At 45.3% G+C, this 16,814-nt stretch overlaps 1 protein-coding gene across 2 annotated transcripts in view; it reads right to left on the bottom strand.

The window, feature by feature from the left end:
• Positions 1–16,814, bottom strand: part of vcanb (versican b) — a 31,784-nt gene that overhangs the window by 9,900 nt on the left and 5,070 nt on the right. For both annotated transcript variants that reach the window (XM_074617000.1, XM_074616998.1), the window contains exons 4-11: positions 14,386–14,560; positions 14,129–14,256; positions 12,229–12,525; positions 7,228–8,007; positions 3,686–3,864; positions 2,026–3,595; positions 1,055–1,168; positions 849–962 (exon numbers count right to left, since the gene is read on the bottom strand). In XM_074617000.1, coding sequence (XP_074473101.1) covers positions 849–962; positions 1,055–1,168; positions 2,026–3,595; positions 3,686–3,864; positions 7,228–8,007; positions 12,229–12,525; positions 14,129–14,256; positions 14,386–14,560 — 3,357 coding nt within the window. The remainder of the gene's footprint in view (positions 1–848; positions 963–1,054; positions 1,169–2,025; positions 3,596–3,685; positions 3,865–7,227; positions 8,008–12,228; positions 12,526–14,128; positions 14,257–14,385; positions 14,561–16,814) is intronic.

The raw sequence follows: 16,814 nt of genomic DNA, 5'->3' as shown, positions 1-16,814 counted from the left end.
TCGGAAACAAACCTCCAGCTCAGACAAACTAAAGTAAAACAGTTTACAGGCCGTGTGCACACAGATCCCCGTCAGCTGTATCATGTAGTTCTCTGTGAGGCTGTGACGGCCCGACTGACGGCCCGACTGACGGCCCGACTGACGGCCCGACTGACGGCCCGACTCAGCAAGAATGACCTCAACAAGTACAATATTATTACAGCTGATACAGTTGGACTGATTTATTTTGTTATCCTCATTACTAGAGCCGTCAAAGTTAACGTGAGAATAAATCTGATTTAAAGCCACTGATTTCTTTAATGCAGAACAGTTCTAAAGCTAGACTGAAGATCCTGGTATTAATAAACTAAAGAACCTGATGGATCCATCGGTACCAACCAGGTCATACTGAAGGAGGTTAAATATCTTATCTTAACTTATTATCTCATCTTATTATCTTATCTTAACTATCATATCTTATTTTATAATCTATTTGAACTTGTCTTAACTTACATTATCTTATCTTAAAATATCTTATTATCTTATCTTAACTCAAATTATATTATATTATCTTAACGTATCTTAATATCTTAACTTTTTATCTTTTATCATAACTTATCTGAAGTTAACTTATTATCTTATCTTATTATATTATCTTTACTTATCTTAATAATGGCCCAAACTACAGAAATAAGACCCAGGTTGTTAAAAAGCCGTACTGCCCGTTCAGTATGTGACTGCAGTACTACAGGTATTGTGTGACAGTAGTACTACAGTATTACTAGCTGACCTTGGTCAGTACTACAGCAGTACTAGCTGCAGTACTACAGGTATTGTGTGACAGTATTACTACAGTACTAGCAGCTGACCTCGTTCACAGAGCCGTCCCGAGTAGCTGGGCAGACAGAGGCAGCTGAAGGAGTCGACTCCGTCCAGACAGGTGGCTCCGTTCAGACAGGGGTTAGACCGGCACTCATCAACATCTGCAGACACACAACAGCAGCCGGTGTTACGTCTGTCAGTACGGTTAGTTAATATACAGGTCACGACTCTGTATACATATATATCTATATACCTGTTTCACAGAGCTGCCCGGTGTATCCAGGTGCACAGACACAGATATGTTGTGTGTGTTTTTTGTAACAGGAGCCTCCATGATGACAGACGTTGGTTGAGCAGGGCAGGAGTTCTACACAAAGGACACAAAGCAAACGGGAATCCATTCAAATCACTCCAGTATACTATTAAATGTACCTTATCGCTCGCTAGAGGGCTCGTAGATGTGGCTCAGTAGAGATTGGTATTTCTGTTTTAATTTGCTTCTTTATTTATCTTTGTATTAATTCCCTTATTTTTTATAATTTATTCTTCTGTTTAATGTATTTATATTCCATCTTTTGAAATTTATTTATTTATTTTTGCATTTGTTTTTATTATATTTATTTTTCTACTTATTTTTTATTTTATATCTATTCTAAATTTATTTATCTATTTATGCATTTATTTGATATTTATTTTCATGTATTTATTTATTTATGTATTTTTGTATGTATACATCTATATATTTTTTTTACTTATTTTTTATTTTATATTCATTCTAAATTTATTTATTTATCTATTTATGTATTTATTTTTTACTTATTTTATATGTATTTATTTATTTATACGATTCTGCTGTTATTTTTGTATTTATATATTTTTGCATTTAGTGCTTTAGTTATTTTATATTTACTTTTAAAAGTATGTATTTATGTATGTACTCATTTATTTATTCATTTATTTTTGCTGTTATTTGATATTTATTTCATATGTATTTTTTTATTTATTTATGTATTTATGTATTATGCATTTATTTGTATTTATTTATTTTATTTTTAGTGTTATCTTTTATTTATTTTTGCATCAAGTTTTTTATTTATTTTATATTTATTTTTAAATGTATGTATTATTTATGTATGTACTCATTTATTCATTTATTCATTTATTTATTTATTTATTCATTCATTTACTAATTAATGAATTCATTATTTATTGAAGTTGCTGTACCTGTGACGTCCACAGTGCTGGCCTCCACAGACGAGTAAGAGCTGCTCTCCGGCTGCTCCGTGGTCTCTTCTGGTTTCTGAGGGAGCGCCTCCAGCAGAGGGGGGGCCAACTCTTTGTCATAGTCCACGAAACCATCGTCCGGTAGAGGGGTGGCGGCTGGGTCCGGGACCAGAGCCCACTGGGGGACGGAGTGTGTGTCGTGGTCGAAGGTGTACAGCGGCGAGGTCGTGGAGAGGCTTCCGGGCGGCTCGGTGGGATGTTTCTTATCATGTGTGGCGGCGAGGGAGGGGACGGGGGAGTGTTTTGGCGTGCTGAGGTCTGAGGTTTGGTCTGAGGTTTGGTCTGCAACAGTCACAGCTGCCACATCTGGTAAAACTGTACTGGTGACCTCTCTGGGAGGGTCAACCAGACCACCCAGGACCTCGGTGACCTCCCCCTCTCCGGACAGCTGCTCTGCACCTGAACCTTCTGTGACGGCGCTGACAGCCGGTGAAACTGCAGGTGTCTGGGTGTGAAGCGTGGAACGAGCCGGCGGCGGCGTGCTGGTGAAGCTGGGCGTCTCTGCCGGGTCTTGTCCCGATGCTTGTCCCGATGCTTCGTCTTCTCCAGAGGCGGACCCTTCAGAGTCTTCCCTCGTCATCGTCGGCGTGGTGGTTTCCTGCGACCGCGTGTCCGGGGTTAAAGTAGGAAGCTCCGTCCCGCCGAGTTCCGTCTCGTCGGTCATGACGGCGGGCTGGCTGCCTGAAGCCGGCGTGGGCACGGCAGCGTCTGCAGAGCCTTCCTCCTGCGTAGCGCCGGCCTCGCGGCTCGCGGAGCCTTCCATGTCCTCGTAGGTGGAGCCGGGCCGCGAGACGGTGGGGGGGTCTGGGCCTGATGGCGTGGTGGGTGCTGGGTGTGTATACGGGGCCGTGGTGGAGGTTCTCATGGCGGTCTGATCACCTGGTTCTTGAGTTTTGATGATTGTGTCGGCATCAACGCCCGAGTCCGTAACTACATCTGAAGGACGAGGGACGGTGTCACCGGCGTCCTCTGTAGGCGTCTCCTCTGTAGGCGTCTCCTCTGTAAGCGTCTCCTCTATAGGCGTCTCCTCTGTAGGCGTCTCCTCTGTAGGCGTCTCCTCTGTAGGCGTCTCCTTTGTCGGCGTCTCCTCTGTAAGCGTCTCCTCTGTAGGCGTCTCCTCTGTCGGCGTCTCCTCTGTCGGCGTCTCCTCGGTCGGCGTCTCCTCGGTCGGCGTCTCCTCGGTCGGCGTCTCCTCTGTAGGCGTCTCCTCTGTCGGCGTGTCCTCTGTCGGCGTGTCCTCTGTCGGCGTGTCCTCGGTCGGCGTGTCCTCTGTCGGCGTGTCCTCGGTCGGCGTCTCCTCGGTCGGCGTCTCCTCGGTCGGCGTCTCCTCTGTAGGCGTCTCCTCTGTAGGCGTCTCCTCTGGATGGATTTCTATGGCGCCGTAGTCGAAGGGAGTCGCGCTCGTCTCCTCCTCTTCTTCTTCTTCCTCCACCTCATCTACGTGGACAGGTGTGGCCGTCTCAAACTGGTCTCCTCTGGCTTCCTCCGGCTGCTCCGTCTCAAACTTCACCTGAACGGATCAGAAAAGTACATTTATTAGAACTTATGACCCAATTTCAACCCAGAACTATCTGTTACTCCTCCGTGTGGACGCCGGTACCTCGTGTTTTCCGTTGACGAAGCTGACAGTCGGAGGCAGGCCGATGGGAGAAACCTCGATGTCTCCTCCGCTGCCCATGACGACCTCGCCGGTCCCCTGGGACAGGTCCGTGATCTGGGGGAACTGGAAGCCGTCGATGCCGAGCGCCGGCTGGTTCAGGATGTCCAGGACCTGGTCCACTGGACGTAGACAGGAGACGGACAATAGAGACGATCATTTAGTTTGTTTATTCCTCCATTAATTAGCACGTTTAACCTTCTTCTGTTCCTTACTTTGAGGTACAGAAACATGTTTGTCTGCTTTCAGCTTCCAACGAGAGGATCTGAGACTTTTCTGTAGTTTCTATCAACGTGAACTGAATATTTTTGGGGTTTTATAAAGGCTGACCAGGCGTCCCACTTTACGAGGGACTGCACAGCATTTCTATCCCTTGTCCCACGTCCCACATATTGAGACTAGGGATGCACCGATACCCGATACCGGTATCGGGTATCGGGTCCGATACTGTGCTCATGTACTCGTATTGCAAAACGGCTCCGATACCACTTTACGGCAGCGTGACGTTAACCTCTCGTCACCATCTTTCAGGCTTCTCACGCTCCACCTCCCCGACGGTGAAGGTGAGGCGGGCCGGTGGTGCGCACCTCGCGGGGCCGGGATCCCACCTCAGCCGACGCACGCCGGCCCTCACTTTCATTGCGCCACGGGGTTTTGTTTGCACCCTCTGACTCGCGCGTGCGTCAGACTCCTTGGTTTGTGTTTCAAGACGGGTCGGGGGGGGTTGCAGACATCGCCGCAGACATCGCCGCAGACCTCTGGCGTCTTTAACGTGGGCCGCGGCACAACACGGTTGGGGCGCACTGAGGACAGTCTGCCCCGGTCGACAGTCGCACCGGGAGCAGGGAGCCCCGTCGTATGCGGGACTCCCCAGCCTGCCGTGTGTCGCTCACACCCTCCAGCTGGCTGTTAACGAGGCTCTTTTGGCACAGAGAAGTACTCGTATCGGTACTCGGTACCGGCGAGTACCCAAATGTTAGTACTTGTACTCGGTCTTGTATCGGTGCATCCCTAACTGAGACGATGTCCCACATTTTCATCAGCTCTAGTTTTCTAAAGTCAAACCGCTGCAGGACAGACGCTTTAGTAAATCTGTCTTTCATCCAACGGAGCTGTGAAGAAAGCGGTAAAGGCTGTCTTCATCACGGGGGTCAAATGCAGGTCAACATTTCACCATCTTCACTACACTATGACCAACGCAGAAAAATTGAGTCACCGCAAAAAGTCCCGATCTCTGCAGATTCAGGAGGGATCTGCTGGAAACCAGCACTAAGAAAAAGGAAGAGCAGCTACAACAAAGACTGAGAAACTACTTAGAAGAGATGTTACAAGATAAGGGGCAGAATATTTATTATTTAAGGTAGATAGATATTATATCTAGATTGTAGAGTAACGTGTCCCACATTGTCCCACATTGTCCCACATTGTCCCACATTGTCCCACACAAACACAGTCTTACTCTCACATCTCAGATTACAGCGTTCATGTGTTCAGCCGAGTGCTGCCGTCTTCCAGGAGTTGTGTTTATTATTGAAATGTTGGAGGCGTGTTCTGTTGCAAAGGTAATAAATATATCATCATATGAACCGATCAGGTTCCACTCCTGAGGAAATTAATGAAATCGGTTTGATGTGGGATCAGGTTGCGAGTCACTCGGAGTCTTTCTCTGACTTGTTGCGGCTGCCGGTGGTTAACTAGTTCGGTTTGTTTAGTTCAGAGAGGAGCTCATAATCCGGTCACAGCGGGAGCTTCTGCTCATCCTCATGAGACCGGTAACATATGAAACTAGAAATCCTGAGTATTGCGTTGCTAGCAGGTCATGAAGGAGGATAAATAACGCTCCAAACTAACACCAAATGTTGGAGAGGAAAAACTGTCATGTCCATGTCCAAAGGGGTCCCTTGACCTCTGACCTCCAGATCAGTGAATGTAAATGGGTTCTATGGGTACCCACGAGTCTCCCCTTTACAGACATGCCCACTTTATGATAACCACATGCAGTTTGGGGCAAGTCATAGTCAAGTCAGCACACTGACACACTGACAGCTGTTGTTGCCTGTTGGGCTGCAGTTTGCCATGTTATGATTGGAGCATATTGTTTATGCTAAATGCAGTACCTGTGAGGGTTTCTGGATCAATATCTGTCATTGTTTTGTGTTGATAATTGATTTACAATAATAAATATATACATACATTTTGCATAAAGCAGCATATTTGTCCACTCCCATGTTGATAAGAGGATTAAATACTTGACTAATCTCCCTTTAAGGTTCATTTTCTCGGTATCAGAAGATAGGAGCAATCCCTACTCACAGTACTATCGCCTGAGGACTCTCCAACAAGTAATGTTAGTAACGTCCACTTTAACCGGGCCCCTGAGCCCTCGGGTCCCGGGGTCTGTTGAGTAATCCATCCGTGAATACAGACGAATGTGGGAAACGAAAGCGAGAGCAGAGATTGTTGCAGAAGTTGTTAGTTACAGAGATTCAGTCAGCAAACAAGGTCCCATGTCTGTGATGTCTGTCGGCTCGTCTACAGATATGAACCTCTCTAGAGGAGGTTAATCACTCCATCGGACCTCCACAGTGATCTGCTGTGATATATCTGATTGTTCATGAGGCTGGTTTTCCCGCCGGAGACACTGAGATGTGTTTACAATATGTCCAGCCACAAAAATTGGCCAAGCGGAAATTTCATAACTTTCCACATCTGGATCTGAAAACAGTTTGTTTGTGTGAGAATCTGTCAGCGTACTGAAAGTAACAAACTGTTTCCTACGAAGACAACAAACAGAATTAAATCAGCCGCAGGGGGGGGGGGGTAAATACATGACATGAGTGGGAATATGAATGTGAGTTGTTGAGTTCAGTCGAGGTCAGACATGTCAAACAGAAGATCGGTGTGAAATAAAGTCAACCGTCTGCCAGATTTCTCCAGTAATCACCCTCTGGAGGTCCGTCTGTGAATCCCACAGCATCACGCTGATGTTCAACCTGCCAGCAGAGTTTCTCTACTGACCTTAAGGTTTCAACGTGTGAGCACTTTACTGTAAAACATGTCAAGAAAATGACGTAGAAATGGTCCGATTTTCTCTTTAATTCCCAATTAAACCCCTGAAACAGTGTTTAGATCATCCTGGGACACCGTTGTCATGTGTTCTTGAACCAAACCAAACATGGACGCTTTGAAAAATCTTTGAGAACGACTGGATCTGAATCTTTACATATTACAAACTATATGATTTTATCTATCAACACCAACAGACCCAGACCAGAACAGACCCGGACCAACTGACCCAGACCAGAACAGACCCGGACCAACTGACCCAGACCAGAACAGACCTGGACCAACAGACCCAGACTAGAACAGACCCGGACCAGAACAGACCCAGACCAGAACAGACCCGGACCAACTTGATCCCATCAGTCGTCACGCCCCAAATCAGATTCCTAATCGGTGCTGATGTGTTCCCCTCCTGAACTCACCTGATTGATTTCGGTCGAGCACGTTGACGATGATGAGATGGACAGGCGGTTTGGCTGAAGACTCGCCGTCTACAGGAAGGGCCAGTGATTGGCCGAGGTCAAACGTCGATGTAGTTCCAGGCGTGACGTCCTCTTTGAAAACAACGGCCGGTTGTTGCCCCACCTCTCCGGTCCCGGCTGGTAGGCCTGGTTCTGGGGTGTGGATCTCTGGAACGACCACCAGTCCCGGTCCAGGCGTGACGCATTCTGGGGCGACCTGTAGGAGCTGTGACGGTCTCGATGTTTTCACCTCCAGCTCTGACCCAGTGGTGGTCTCTAGAACCCAACTAGATCTCGATGTGGTTTCCATCCCGACCTGTGTCGGGGTCGCCACCTCAGCCCCACTCGAGCCGCCATCGCTGCTTCCTGCCTCCCCGCTGCTCTCGCCTCGGCCCGACCCCGCCGGGCCTCCCGCCTCTCCCCCGTGGGAGATGTCGAGGTGTTCGGGCTGCGAGCGGGTGGTGGGTAAGGGAGGGAGCTGCATGGGGAGATAAACGTGTCCTCTATCGGGTAACGCCTCGACTCTGTGTGGGTCAAACTCTTGAATGTCGTCTAACATGGCGGTCACGGAGGCGGTGGTGTGAGGGGAGGTGCGTTGGTCTATGTGTGGTCTCTCCGTTGGTGAATATACGACAGGAATTTCAGCTCTCGCAGGCACTAAGACTGGTCCGGGTGTTGGAGTGCGGGGTTTGGACTCAGCTGGGGTCATCGGTGGACTCGTAGTAGTCGGCTCTGGTTTAGCTGTAAGAGAAGAAACAGAGAAGAAGAGACGGGTTTAAAACCTCCGACTGTGGAGAAGACAGCTGCCAAACAGAAACCAAGAAATGATTCAATTCATGTTGTTGATGCTCACTGACTGTTCGTCATCTGGGTTGTTTTTCAAACATGGACGCCAACTGTTGCATGTATACCACACCAAAGAACCCAAATGGTTTTTGCCAAAAACAACATAATGTATGGTTATTATATCACGTTAAATATAATAACGGTTGCTTAAAGAGGTGGAGAATCTGTCTAAAAACTTCTTCCATGTTTGTAAAATGCTCCACAGTAATGTAAAGAACACGTCATTTGTCGTCAGTGGGCTAAAACATGCAAAACCCAGAGTCTGGGTCCAGTCCAGTCCAGCTAACAGCAGTTATATGGAAGACCAAATGTTTACAGAATGAATCAGTTTTGTCGTGACTCATTAAATAAAGAAAACTGTACTATCTAGAAAATGCGGCTGTCAGCCTGCCGTTAGCTTACAGCGGGCTTTAAAAGGAAATGTTAACAGCTCTGATTTTTGAAACATGAAGTCACCTGTCAGAAATAAAAGCAGTTCAGGGCTAAAGGCCTGGATGTGGTCGTATTTCTAGTCTCCAGTAGCTTTCACAGTGAACTGGTTTCTCTTCCTACAGCCTGAATTCTTCTCTAAACACTATTTACCACTCTGAGCAGACCATGAGGATTTCGTTTTAAAGACCTCTTCTGAGATGCGAGCACAGATTTATATCTCATTATGATGGAATACATACCATATGAGAAGAGACAGGAAGTAGGCCTCCTAAACACACACACACAATGCTCTCCTTTGTGTAGCTCTAAGTGCTGACTTCATGTAGTTGGTGTCTTGGGAGTAAGCAGCCGGCTTTGAACGTCACTGACATGATGCTTTAATAAACACTACGTAATCGACTCCCCTCCATCCCGCCGCGCTGTTAGGGGCACGTAGGGACGGCCGGGTGGTGTTAGGTGGAGCTTATCTTTCTCCCTCTGATTTATTGTGTACATGTTTTAGGTAATTTACTTGAATATGTGCATATTTTGTGAGTTTATACTGCTTCTCCACCACATTTCAGAGGGAAATATTGTACTTTTCACAGGGCCGGCTCTAACCCTTTTGGTGCCCTTAAAGAAATTCTAATTCTAATTAATTCTAGGGGTTAAGGTTCAACCCCCCCGCCCCCCAGAGTCCCAACCCTAGCCCCGTAAACCGCAACACACATCAGATATCACAATGGGTTTAAAGGGTGAAATGGCCTCAAACCAAGATGGAGACGGCCAAAAACCAAGATGACGACGGCCAAAAACCAAGATGGAGACGGCCAAAAACCAAGATGGAGACGGCCAATAACCAAGATGGAGACGACCAAAAACCAAGATGGAGACGGCCAAAAACCAAGATGGAGACGGCCAAAAACCAAGATGGAGACGGCCAATAACCAAGATGGAGACGACCAAAAACCAAGATGGAGACGGCCAATAACCAAGATGGAGACGACCAAAAACCAAGATGGAGACGACCAAAAACCAAGATGGAGACGGCCAATAACCAAGATGGAGACGACCAAAAACCAAGATGGAGACGGTCAGAAACCAAGATGGAGACGGCCAATAACCAAGATGGAGACGGCCAATAACCAAGATGGAGACGGCCAAAAACCAAGATGACGACGGCCAAAAACCAAGATGGAGACGGTCAGAAACCAAGATGGAGACGACCAAAAACCAAGATGGAGACGGCCAAAAACCAAGATGGAGACGGCCAAAAACCAAGATGGAGACGGCCAATAACCAAGATGGAGACGACCAAAAACCAAGATGGAGACGGTCAAAAACCAAGATGGAGACGGCCAATAACCAAGATGGAGACGACCAAAAACCAAGATGGAGACGACCAAAAACCAAGATGGAGACGGCCAAAAACCAAGATGGAGACGGCCAAAAACCAAGATGGAGACGGCCAATAACCAAGATGGAGACCGCCAAAAACCAAGATGGAGAAACCAAGATGGAGACGGCCAAAAACCAAGATGGAGACGGCCAAAAACCAAGATGGAGACGGCCAAAAACCAAGATGGAGACGGTCAAAAACCAAGATTGCGACGACCAAAAACCAAGATGGAGACCGCCAAAAACCAAGATGGAGAGGGTCAGAAACCAAGATGGAGACGGCCAAAAACCAAGATGGTGACGACCAATAACCAATATGGCGACGGCCAAAAAACAAGACGGCGACTACCTAGAAGCTTTTGAACTAATCGTTGTGGACTTTGCCAACCAATGGCATTTTACTGCACAATAAGTACTTTTACTGAAGATACTTTAAGTATATTTTAGTTCACATTGAGTACTTTCACTGAAGATACTTTTCACTAGTAATGGAGTATCTTTAGATAGTTCTGGTCCTGCTCCACATACTGAAGGGGTTAACAGGTCTGCGGTCTGTGTGGATGTTAGCTGGTCTGCTCTGGTGTTTCGCACCGTGTCGGAGACCCTGACAGCGTGTTCAGCCCCGCCTCAGGTATGATGTCATGTGTTTGGCGAGCTGCCGTCATCTGGCGGGGCCGGGGTCCGTCCTCATCCTGTCACTGTACTGTACTGTACTGTGAGCTCTGCCACCAGAACACAGAACACATTACACAGAACCTGCAGGTCTGTTAGTGATTCCATCATCTGTTAATCATCACAGCTGAAGGGTAGAACGGGTTCATACCACCTCTCTCTCTCTACAGGTTTGTGTTGTCGAGTGGTTTTTAATGATGATGTTACAGATGGGAGATCTGACCCCCCCCCACCACCCCTCCCTGTCTGTTTGGGCCGGGTCCAGCTGGGAACCATTAGGGACCCGTCCCCTTTCTGCTGGATCTGTGTTAGAGTGCATGACTTGGGTTTTCCCCTCATAAAGAGAACGTGCCTCCCCATAAACAGAGCAGGGGGAGTTTATCCTGCTCTGTTTGGGTTTCTTCTAAACGGCTGCACGTTGTGGCCCGTTTGTGTTGCAACACGCCGCGGCGCTGATGTGGCGAGCTGCAGCTCTCCTTGTTTACATATCACCCGGACACCCCAGAGGTGTTGCACATACAGTCAATCTCCTCAGACCTCCGCCACATTGTTCTGGATATGAACTGTCTCTCTCCATACTGCTCTGTTAGCTACTACGATCAAAGAAGGGATACTGATCGGATCCACAAACGATTGGCTAGCTAGTCGCCCAAAGTCTCATTTGATTGGACAACTTTTTTGTAAACGCCACCGAGTGCAGGATGAGTCATCAAACATTTGAAACCGTTTACAGGAAGAGAAAAGACGGTGATTTTATGATGGAGTACTAGGGGAAACTTTGAGGGGAAAATAAATCTGAGATTTCGAGAATAAAGTCATAACTTTACGAGAAAAAAGTTGTAAAAATAATAATAATAATGATAATAATAATTTAAAAAATAATAATCTTTTCCAGGTCCTGATGCTGATGATAATGTGCTGCTGATGTGCCAAAAGATGAATTATTTTGATATTTGTGAAACCTAAACTAAAGTAGAATTTCACAAGATGCGCCATTCAGTCCGTTCAGTACCAGCTGTCAGTTAGTCCCTCTATATCTCCAGCTGTTCAGGCTGCAGCCTTCAGACAAACCTCTTAACTCTAAGGGTAAGGTAGTAACCCTTACATCCAAATAAGAAAGTGGCAGCCTGGAGAATAACACTTCTCGGTCACTGCCAAAGACATCAAGAACTCCCAGCAAGCATGCTGATGCTGTGGGAACCAACGCACGGGCATCGATCACGGGAACGTCCCACACCAATATACATGGACGTACTGCGGACAGATGCAGGACAGTGCTGGCGAGCTAGCCAGATGTATGGTGGACTGAGACAGCTGGAAGCTCGGCTTGAAAGCCCGTCTGAGGACGACCCAATGACATCAATACCGATAGTTGTATTATCACTCTTTTACATCCACTACTATTGGTTTTGTGTTATCAGTCCTACTTGTATTAGTTATTACAGCTGCTGTTACTGTGGCTGCTTGTTGGGTCTCTAAACTCTGGTGTCCAGTCTAAGACCTGCTCTATAGATAAAGCGTCTTGAGATAACTTCTGATGTGATTTGACGCTATATAAAAATAAATTGAATTGAATTGAACATCCGTATCACAGATACCCGGCGTGTTGGTGTCGTCGGTGTGTTCCAGTCTTACCCTTGAAGCAGTACAGTGCGTGGCGTTCGGTGGGGTCCGGGTAGCCGGTCTGGTTATCGTACTTGTAGAGCGTGCGGACCCCCAGCAGGCCTCCTCCACACTGCTGCCTGGGAACGGTGACCGGGTAGCGGACGCTGCCGTCCGCCAGCCAGCCGTAGTCGCAGCGGTTCAGCCCGGCCCTCCACGCCGCAAACAGCTGACCGGGGGACGCCAGCACGGCGTCGTGCTTCTCACACTCGTCTCTGGACTGCTGCAGGGTGAGCTTATCGCGGACGGACGGAGGGTGGAAGACGTCGCCTTCACACACAAGAGACACGGAGTAAAGAAAAGGTTTAGTTTCTTTTAGCAACCAGAAAGTTCATCATTTTAATAAGAAGTTAATGTTACATGTTCTCTGTACTCTGATCAACGTGTGATGTCATCAATCAATCACCTGCAGAGCTGAATCAGACACATACGGATGCATCTCGAGGTGTTATCAGTGTTATCACTAGATGATACTTTAAACTTATTATATGTCTATAACAGTGTGTTTTAGTGATTTCAGGAGAGGTGGGACCATGTACTCAAATATAGTTATTTATATATATATATATATATTGTTTGTTTAATCTGAGCACAGAAACAGAAATGTTGAAACAATGATTTGTGGTTTTAGGTTGGTGCTACGTGCTGGAACTGTGTATGACCTGGTTGGTACCGATGGATTCATCAGGTTTTATAGTTTACTATGATACCAGTATCTTCTCTCTAGCTTTAAAACTGAGCCGCTACGACCTAAAAATCACAAGTTGTGTTAACGCGTTAAAGAAATTTGTGGCATTTGAAACAATATATGTTAACGCGTTATTATCAGGTTAACTTTGACGTAACAGCACTGATAATTCATAATTTCAGTGCCTTTTCAATCAAATATTCAGAGCGTCCAGCTTCTCTAATGTGAAGATTTGCTGCTTTTCTTTGTCTTATTTTACAGTAGATTTAATATTTTGGAGAGTTAGTCGGACTAAAAATAAGATATTTGTAGATTTATCAAGGAAATAATCAGAAGATTAAACAATAATAATGATTATTTGCAACAACTTTTGAGTAAGAATGCAGAAGTATTATCAGCAAAATATTTTATTTGGGTGACATCTACTTTTAAAACTGAGTCCTCTACAACCTAAAAATCACAAGTTGCATTAATGCGTTAAAGGAATTAGTGGCGCTAAAACAGATTTGTGTTAACACGTTATTATCACGTTAACTTCGACAGGACTACTTCAAATTCTTCACATCCCTAACATCTGTACAACCACAGCTAAAATGTTATGCAAGTCAATAAAACATAATAATTGATAAAAGTATTGAAATTGTGTTGTAAATAAAAAAAACACAAAAATCTGACATGTTTTTTTACATTAAATTTTACTAAATAAACACACAAATCCAAAACGAACAAAATATTTTGTCATTTGAACTCTATACATTTTTAAGTTTTTTACATATTTTTTAGTTTCATGAGCAGATCGAGTGCAAAGGTGTTTTGATAGTTTAGTCACGGTATGTTATGTAACATACGTGCACATATCGTAACGTAATGACATCATCACAAGTGTACAATGTGAAAGACAGAAGTCTTCAGAAGCTTCCTGCTACCAAAAGAATGAAAGCTCCAGCTTCTATGGTTTTTATTTTAGCTCAACAGAAACAGGATCATGCAAACAACGAGGTCGGTTTTTAAAGGGTTAGTGTTAGTGTTAGTGCAGCGTATCGAGATGCATCGTGTTAATCAGTGAGCTTTAAAGCTGATGGAGCTTGGGACAGAACCATGTTAGCGGTTTCCTCCTGCCTCCAGTCTTTATGCTAAGCTAAGCTAACCATGCTCGGACTCATTTGCTTGTGCTTGCGTTGTTACCGTGTAGTTCATCTACGTAGCAGTACGTGTCGTATAGCTCCGAGGGGTCGCGGATGCCGTACGTTCTCACTCCTGGACGGCTCATCAGATTTCCTGCACAGCCGGGACGGGGCACCGTGATCGGGTACCTGAAAGAACAATAAAGGGAACACACAGAATGTAACCGCCAATAAAGTTTTTTCTGTGGATATTTGAGTCTTAAAACCTTTGAGTCAGCGCAATGACAATATTTCAACCTGACATCGAATCACACACACCTGACCGTCTGGTCGGAGAGCCAGCCTGCGTCACATTGGTCCAAGCCGTCCTCAAACGCGGCCGTGAGTTGTTCGGGTGTAGCGATGGCGGCGCCTGCAGCGCGACACGCCTCCACAGCGGCGGGGAAATCCAGAGTGTAGCGGCTGGTGTTGGCTCGGTAGTGGAACACCACACCTGGACAGACATCAGAAACATCAGATACAGAGCTGTGAAGAGTCACCATATCCTCAATGTCAAGTTTAATCATTTCTAGGGCTGTCAATCAATTCAAATATTGAATCACGATTACCGGTGATCGCATGATTGTCCAGAGTTAAACGAGATTAAACGCACATTTTTTATCCGTCCAAAATTTACCTTAAAGGGAGATTTGTCAAGTATTTAATCCTCTTATCAACATGGGAGTGGACAAATATGCTGCTTTATGCAAATGTAGGTGTATATTTATTATTGGAAATCAATTAACAGTCACTGAACTTAATTAAGATGCTGGTCCCTGCAGTCAAAACGCAATGAGTCCCTCAAAAGGTTCGTAGTTCCGGGGAAATTTCCTGTACTTTCAGAAAGTACTACCCCCTGACCAGGGCCTTTTGGGGGGTAATAAGGCCCCGGAACTTAATTAAGATGCTGGTCCCTGCAGTCAAAACGCAATGAGTCCCTCAAAAGGTTCTTAGTTCCGGGGTAAGTTCCTGTACTTTCAGAAAGTACTACACCCCAACCAGGGACTTTTTTGGGGGGTAAAAAGTCCCCGGAACTTAATTAAGACCGTGGTCTCTGCAGTCGAAATGCAATGAGTTCCTCAAAAGGTTCTTAGTTCCGGGGAAAGTTCCTGTACTTTCAGAAAGTACTACCCCCCCAACCAAGGACTTTTTAGTGGGTAAAAAGTTCCTGGAACTTAATTTAGATGCTGGTCCCTGCAGTCAAAACGCAATGAGTCCCTCAAAAGGTTCCTAGTTCTGGGGAAAAGTTCATGCAGTGGAAAAGGGGCTTTTCTCACTAGATTTGCTGACTTTTAAGACCCCTTTAGAAACATAAAAATAAAAAAAGCCCCTGGTGACAAATCTAAACTTAATGGGCTAACGTTTTTTCCCCTTTTTCAACAAGCATACTTAGTCTCGATTATCAACCGTCCGTCTACTGTTAAAGTTGTATTCCACTCAAAGAGGAAGCTAGCATCTCTTTGGCTGCTGTGATACGACGGAGGCGGATGAAATGCGGTCCATTTCTTCAACCTGTTCTACCAGATTAGACAGAGATCATCTCCTGTTGACATTCTTACACTAAAGATTCCAGACTCCAGTAATCATGACATGACAGTATAGAGAAACACAAGCCAGTCAGCGGTTTCAGCTGTCATCCTCAGACTATATGTAGCCGTTGTCTGGTGTCATTAGCTCCTTTATTTTCCACTGGATGGAGGATTATTATTATCCTGGCAGCGCTGCAGGAGGATGTGAATAGATGAACTGAGCTGTTGTGAGTCACTCATAGGGAGCGTCTTTGTGTGGAGCTGCTCAACAAAGAGTCCTGTTCAGTATTAATGTGGAATCTGTGTAAATGTGTGGGAGCCAGGGTCGGCTTCCTCACGGCTCTGTGGGGTTTCCCCTGGATGAACTCTTCCATATTTACTATAATTCAATATATAAACTACTGTTTATACAGAAAGACGAATGACTTGCTGCCTTAAACCTGCATTCTGTCTACCAGCCAGCAGGGGGCGACTCCTCTGGTTTTATAGAAGTCTATGAGATAATGAGCTTCTACTTCTCTCTTGATTTATTACCTCAGTAAACATTGTAAACATGAGTTTATGGTCTCAGTCACTAGTTTCAAGTCTTCTTCAATACAGCATGATGTTCATTTAGTAAATGATGGTCCCATTTAGAGTCAGATAGACCATAAAGCAGGGGATGCTTTAGGGCGGGGCTACCTGGTGATTGACAGGTCGCTACCACGGCGTTGTCCGGTCTGGGAGTTGTCCGTGTTTTCGTCGTAGAGCTTTAAACCTTTCACAGTGTGTTTTCAGTTTGTGAAAGTGAGTTGTAAAATTTTGTTCGCCTAAAAAATGTCTTATTCAGCGTTCGGTTGTACTTAGCTCCGCCCTCTCTGTCACTTCTGGTTGCAAAAAAACAAGATGGTGACGGGCAAGAGAGCTTTAACCCTTTCACAGTGAACATTTACAGTGTATGCATGTTTATACATACATATTTACATGTATAAATATGAACTAATTTTAATTGGAAAGACATAAAATAATGCAAAATATAGAAATAAAATCTGAAAAATAAACTAAATAGAGAAAAACGTTTGTTTTATTGTTGATGAATTTAACTTTTTAACTGTTGGAGGAACTTTGAGTTATATTTTCGTTCATATTCTCATTTTAAACCTGCATTTCATCCCCTTATATATTTGTGTATATGTTATT

This window comes from Sebastes fasciatus, chromosome 19 (assembly GCF_043250625.1).
Source record: "Sebastes fasciatus isolate fSebFas1 chromosome 19, fSebFas1.pri, whole genome shotgun sequence".
NCBI lineage: Eukaryota > Metazoa > Chordata > Actinopteri > Perciformes > Sebastidae > Sebastes > Sebastes fasciatus.
Note: the sequence above shows the minus strand (reverse complement) of the source record. Positions and strands in the feature narration are given on the sequence as shown.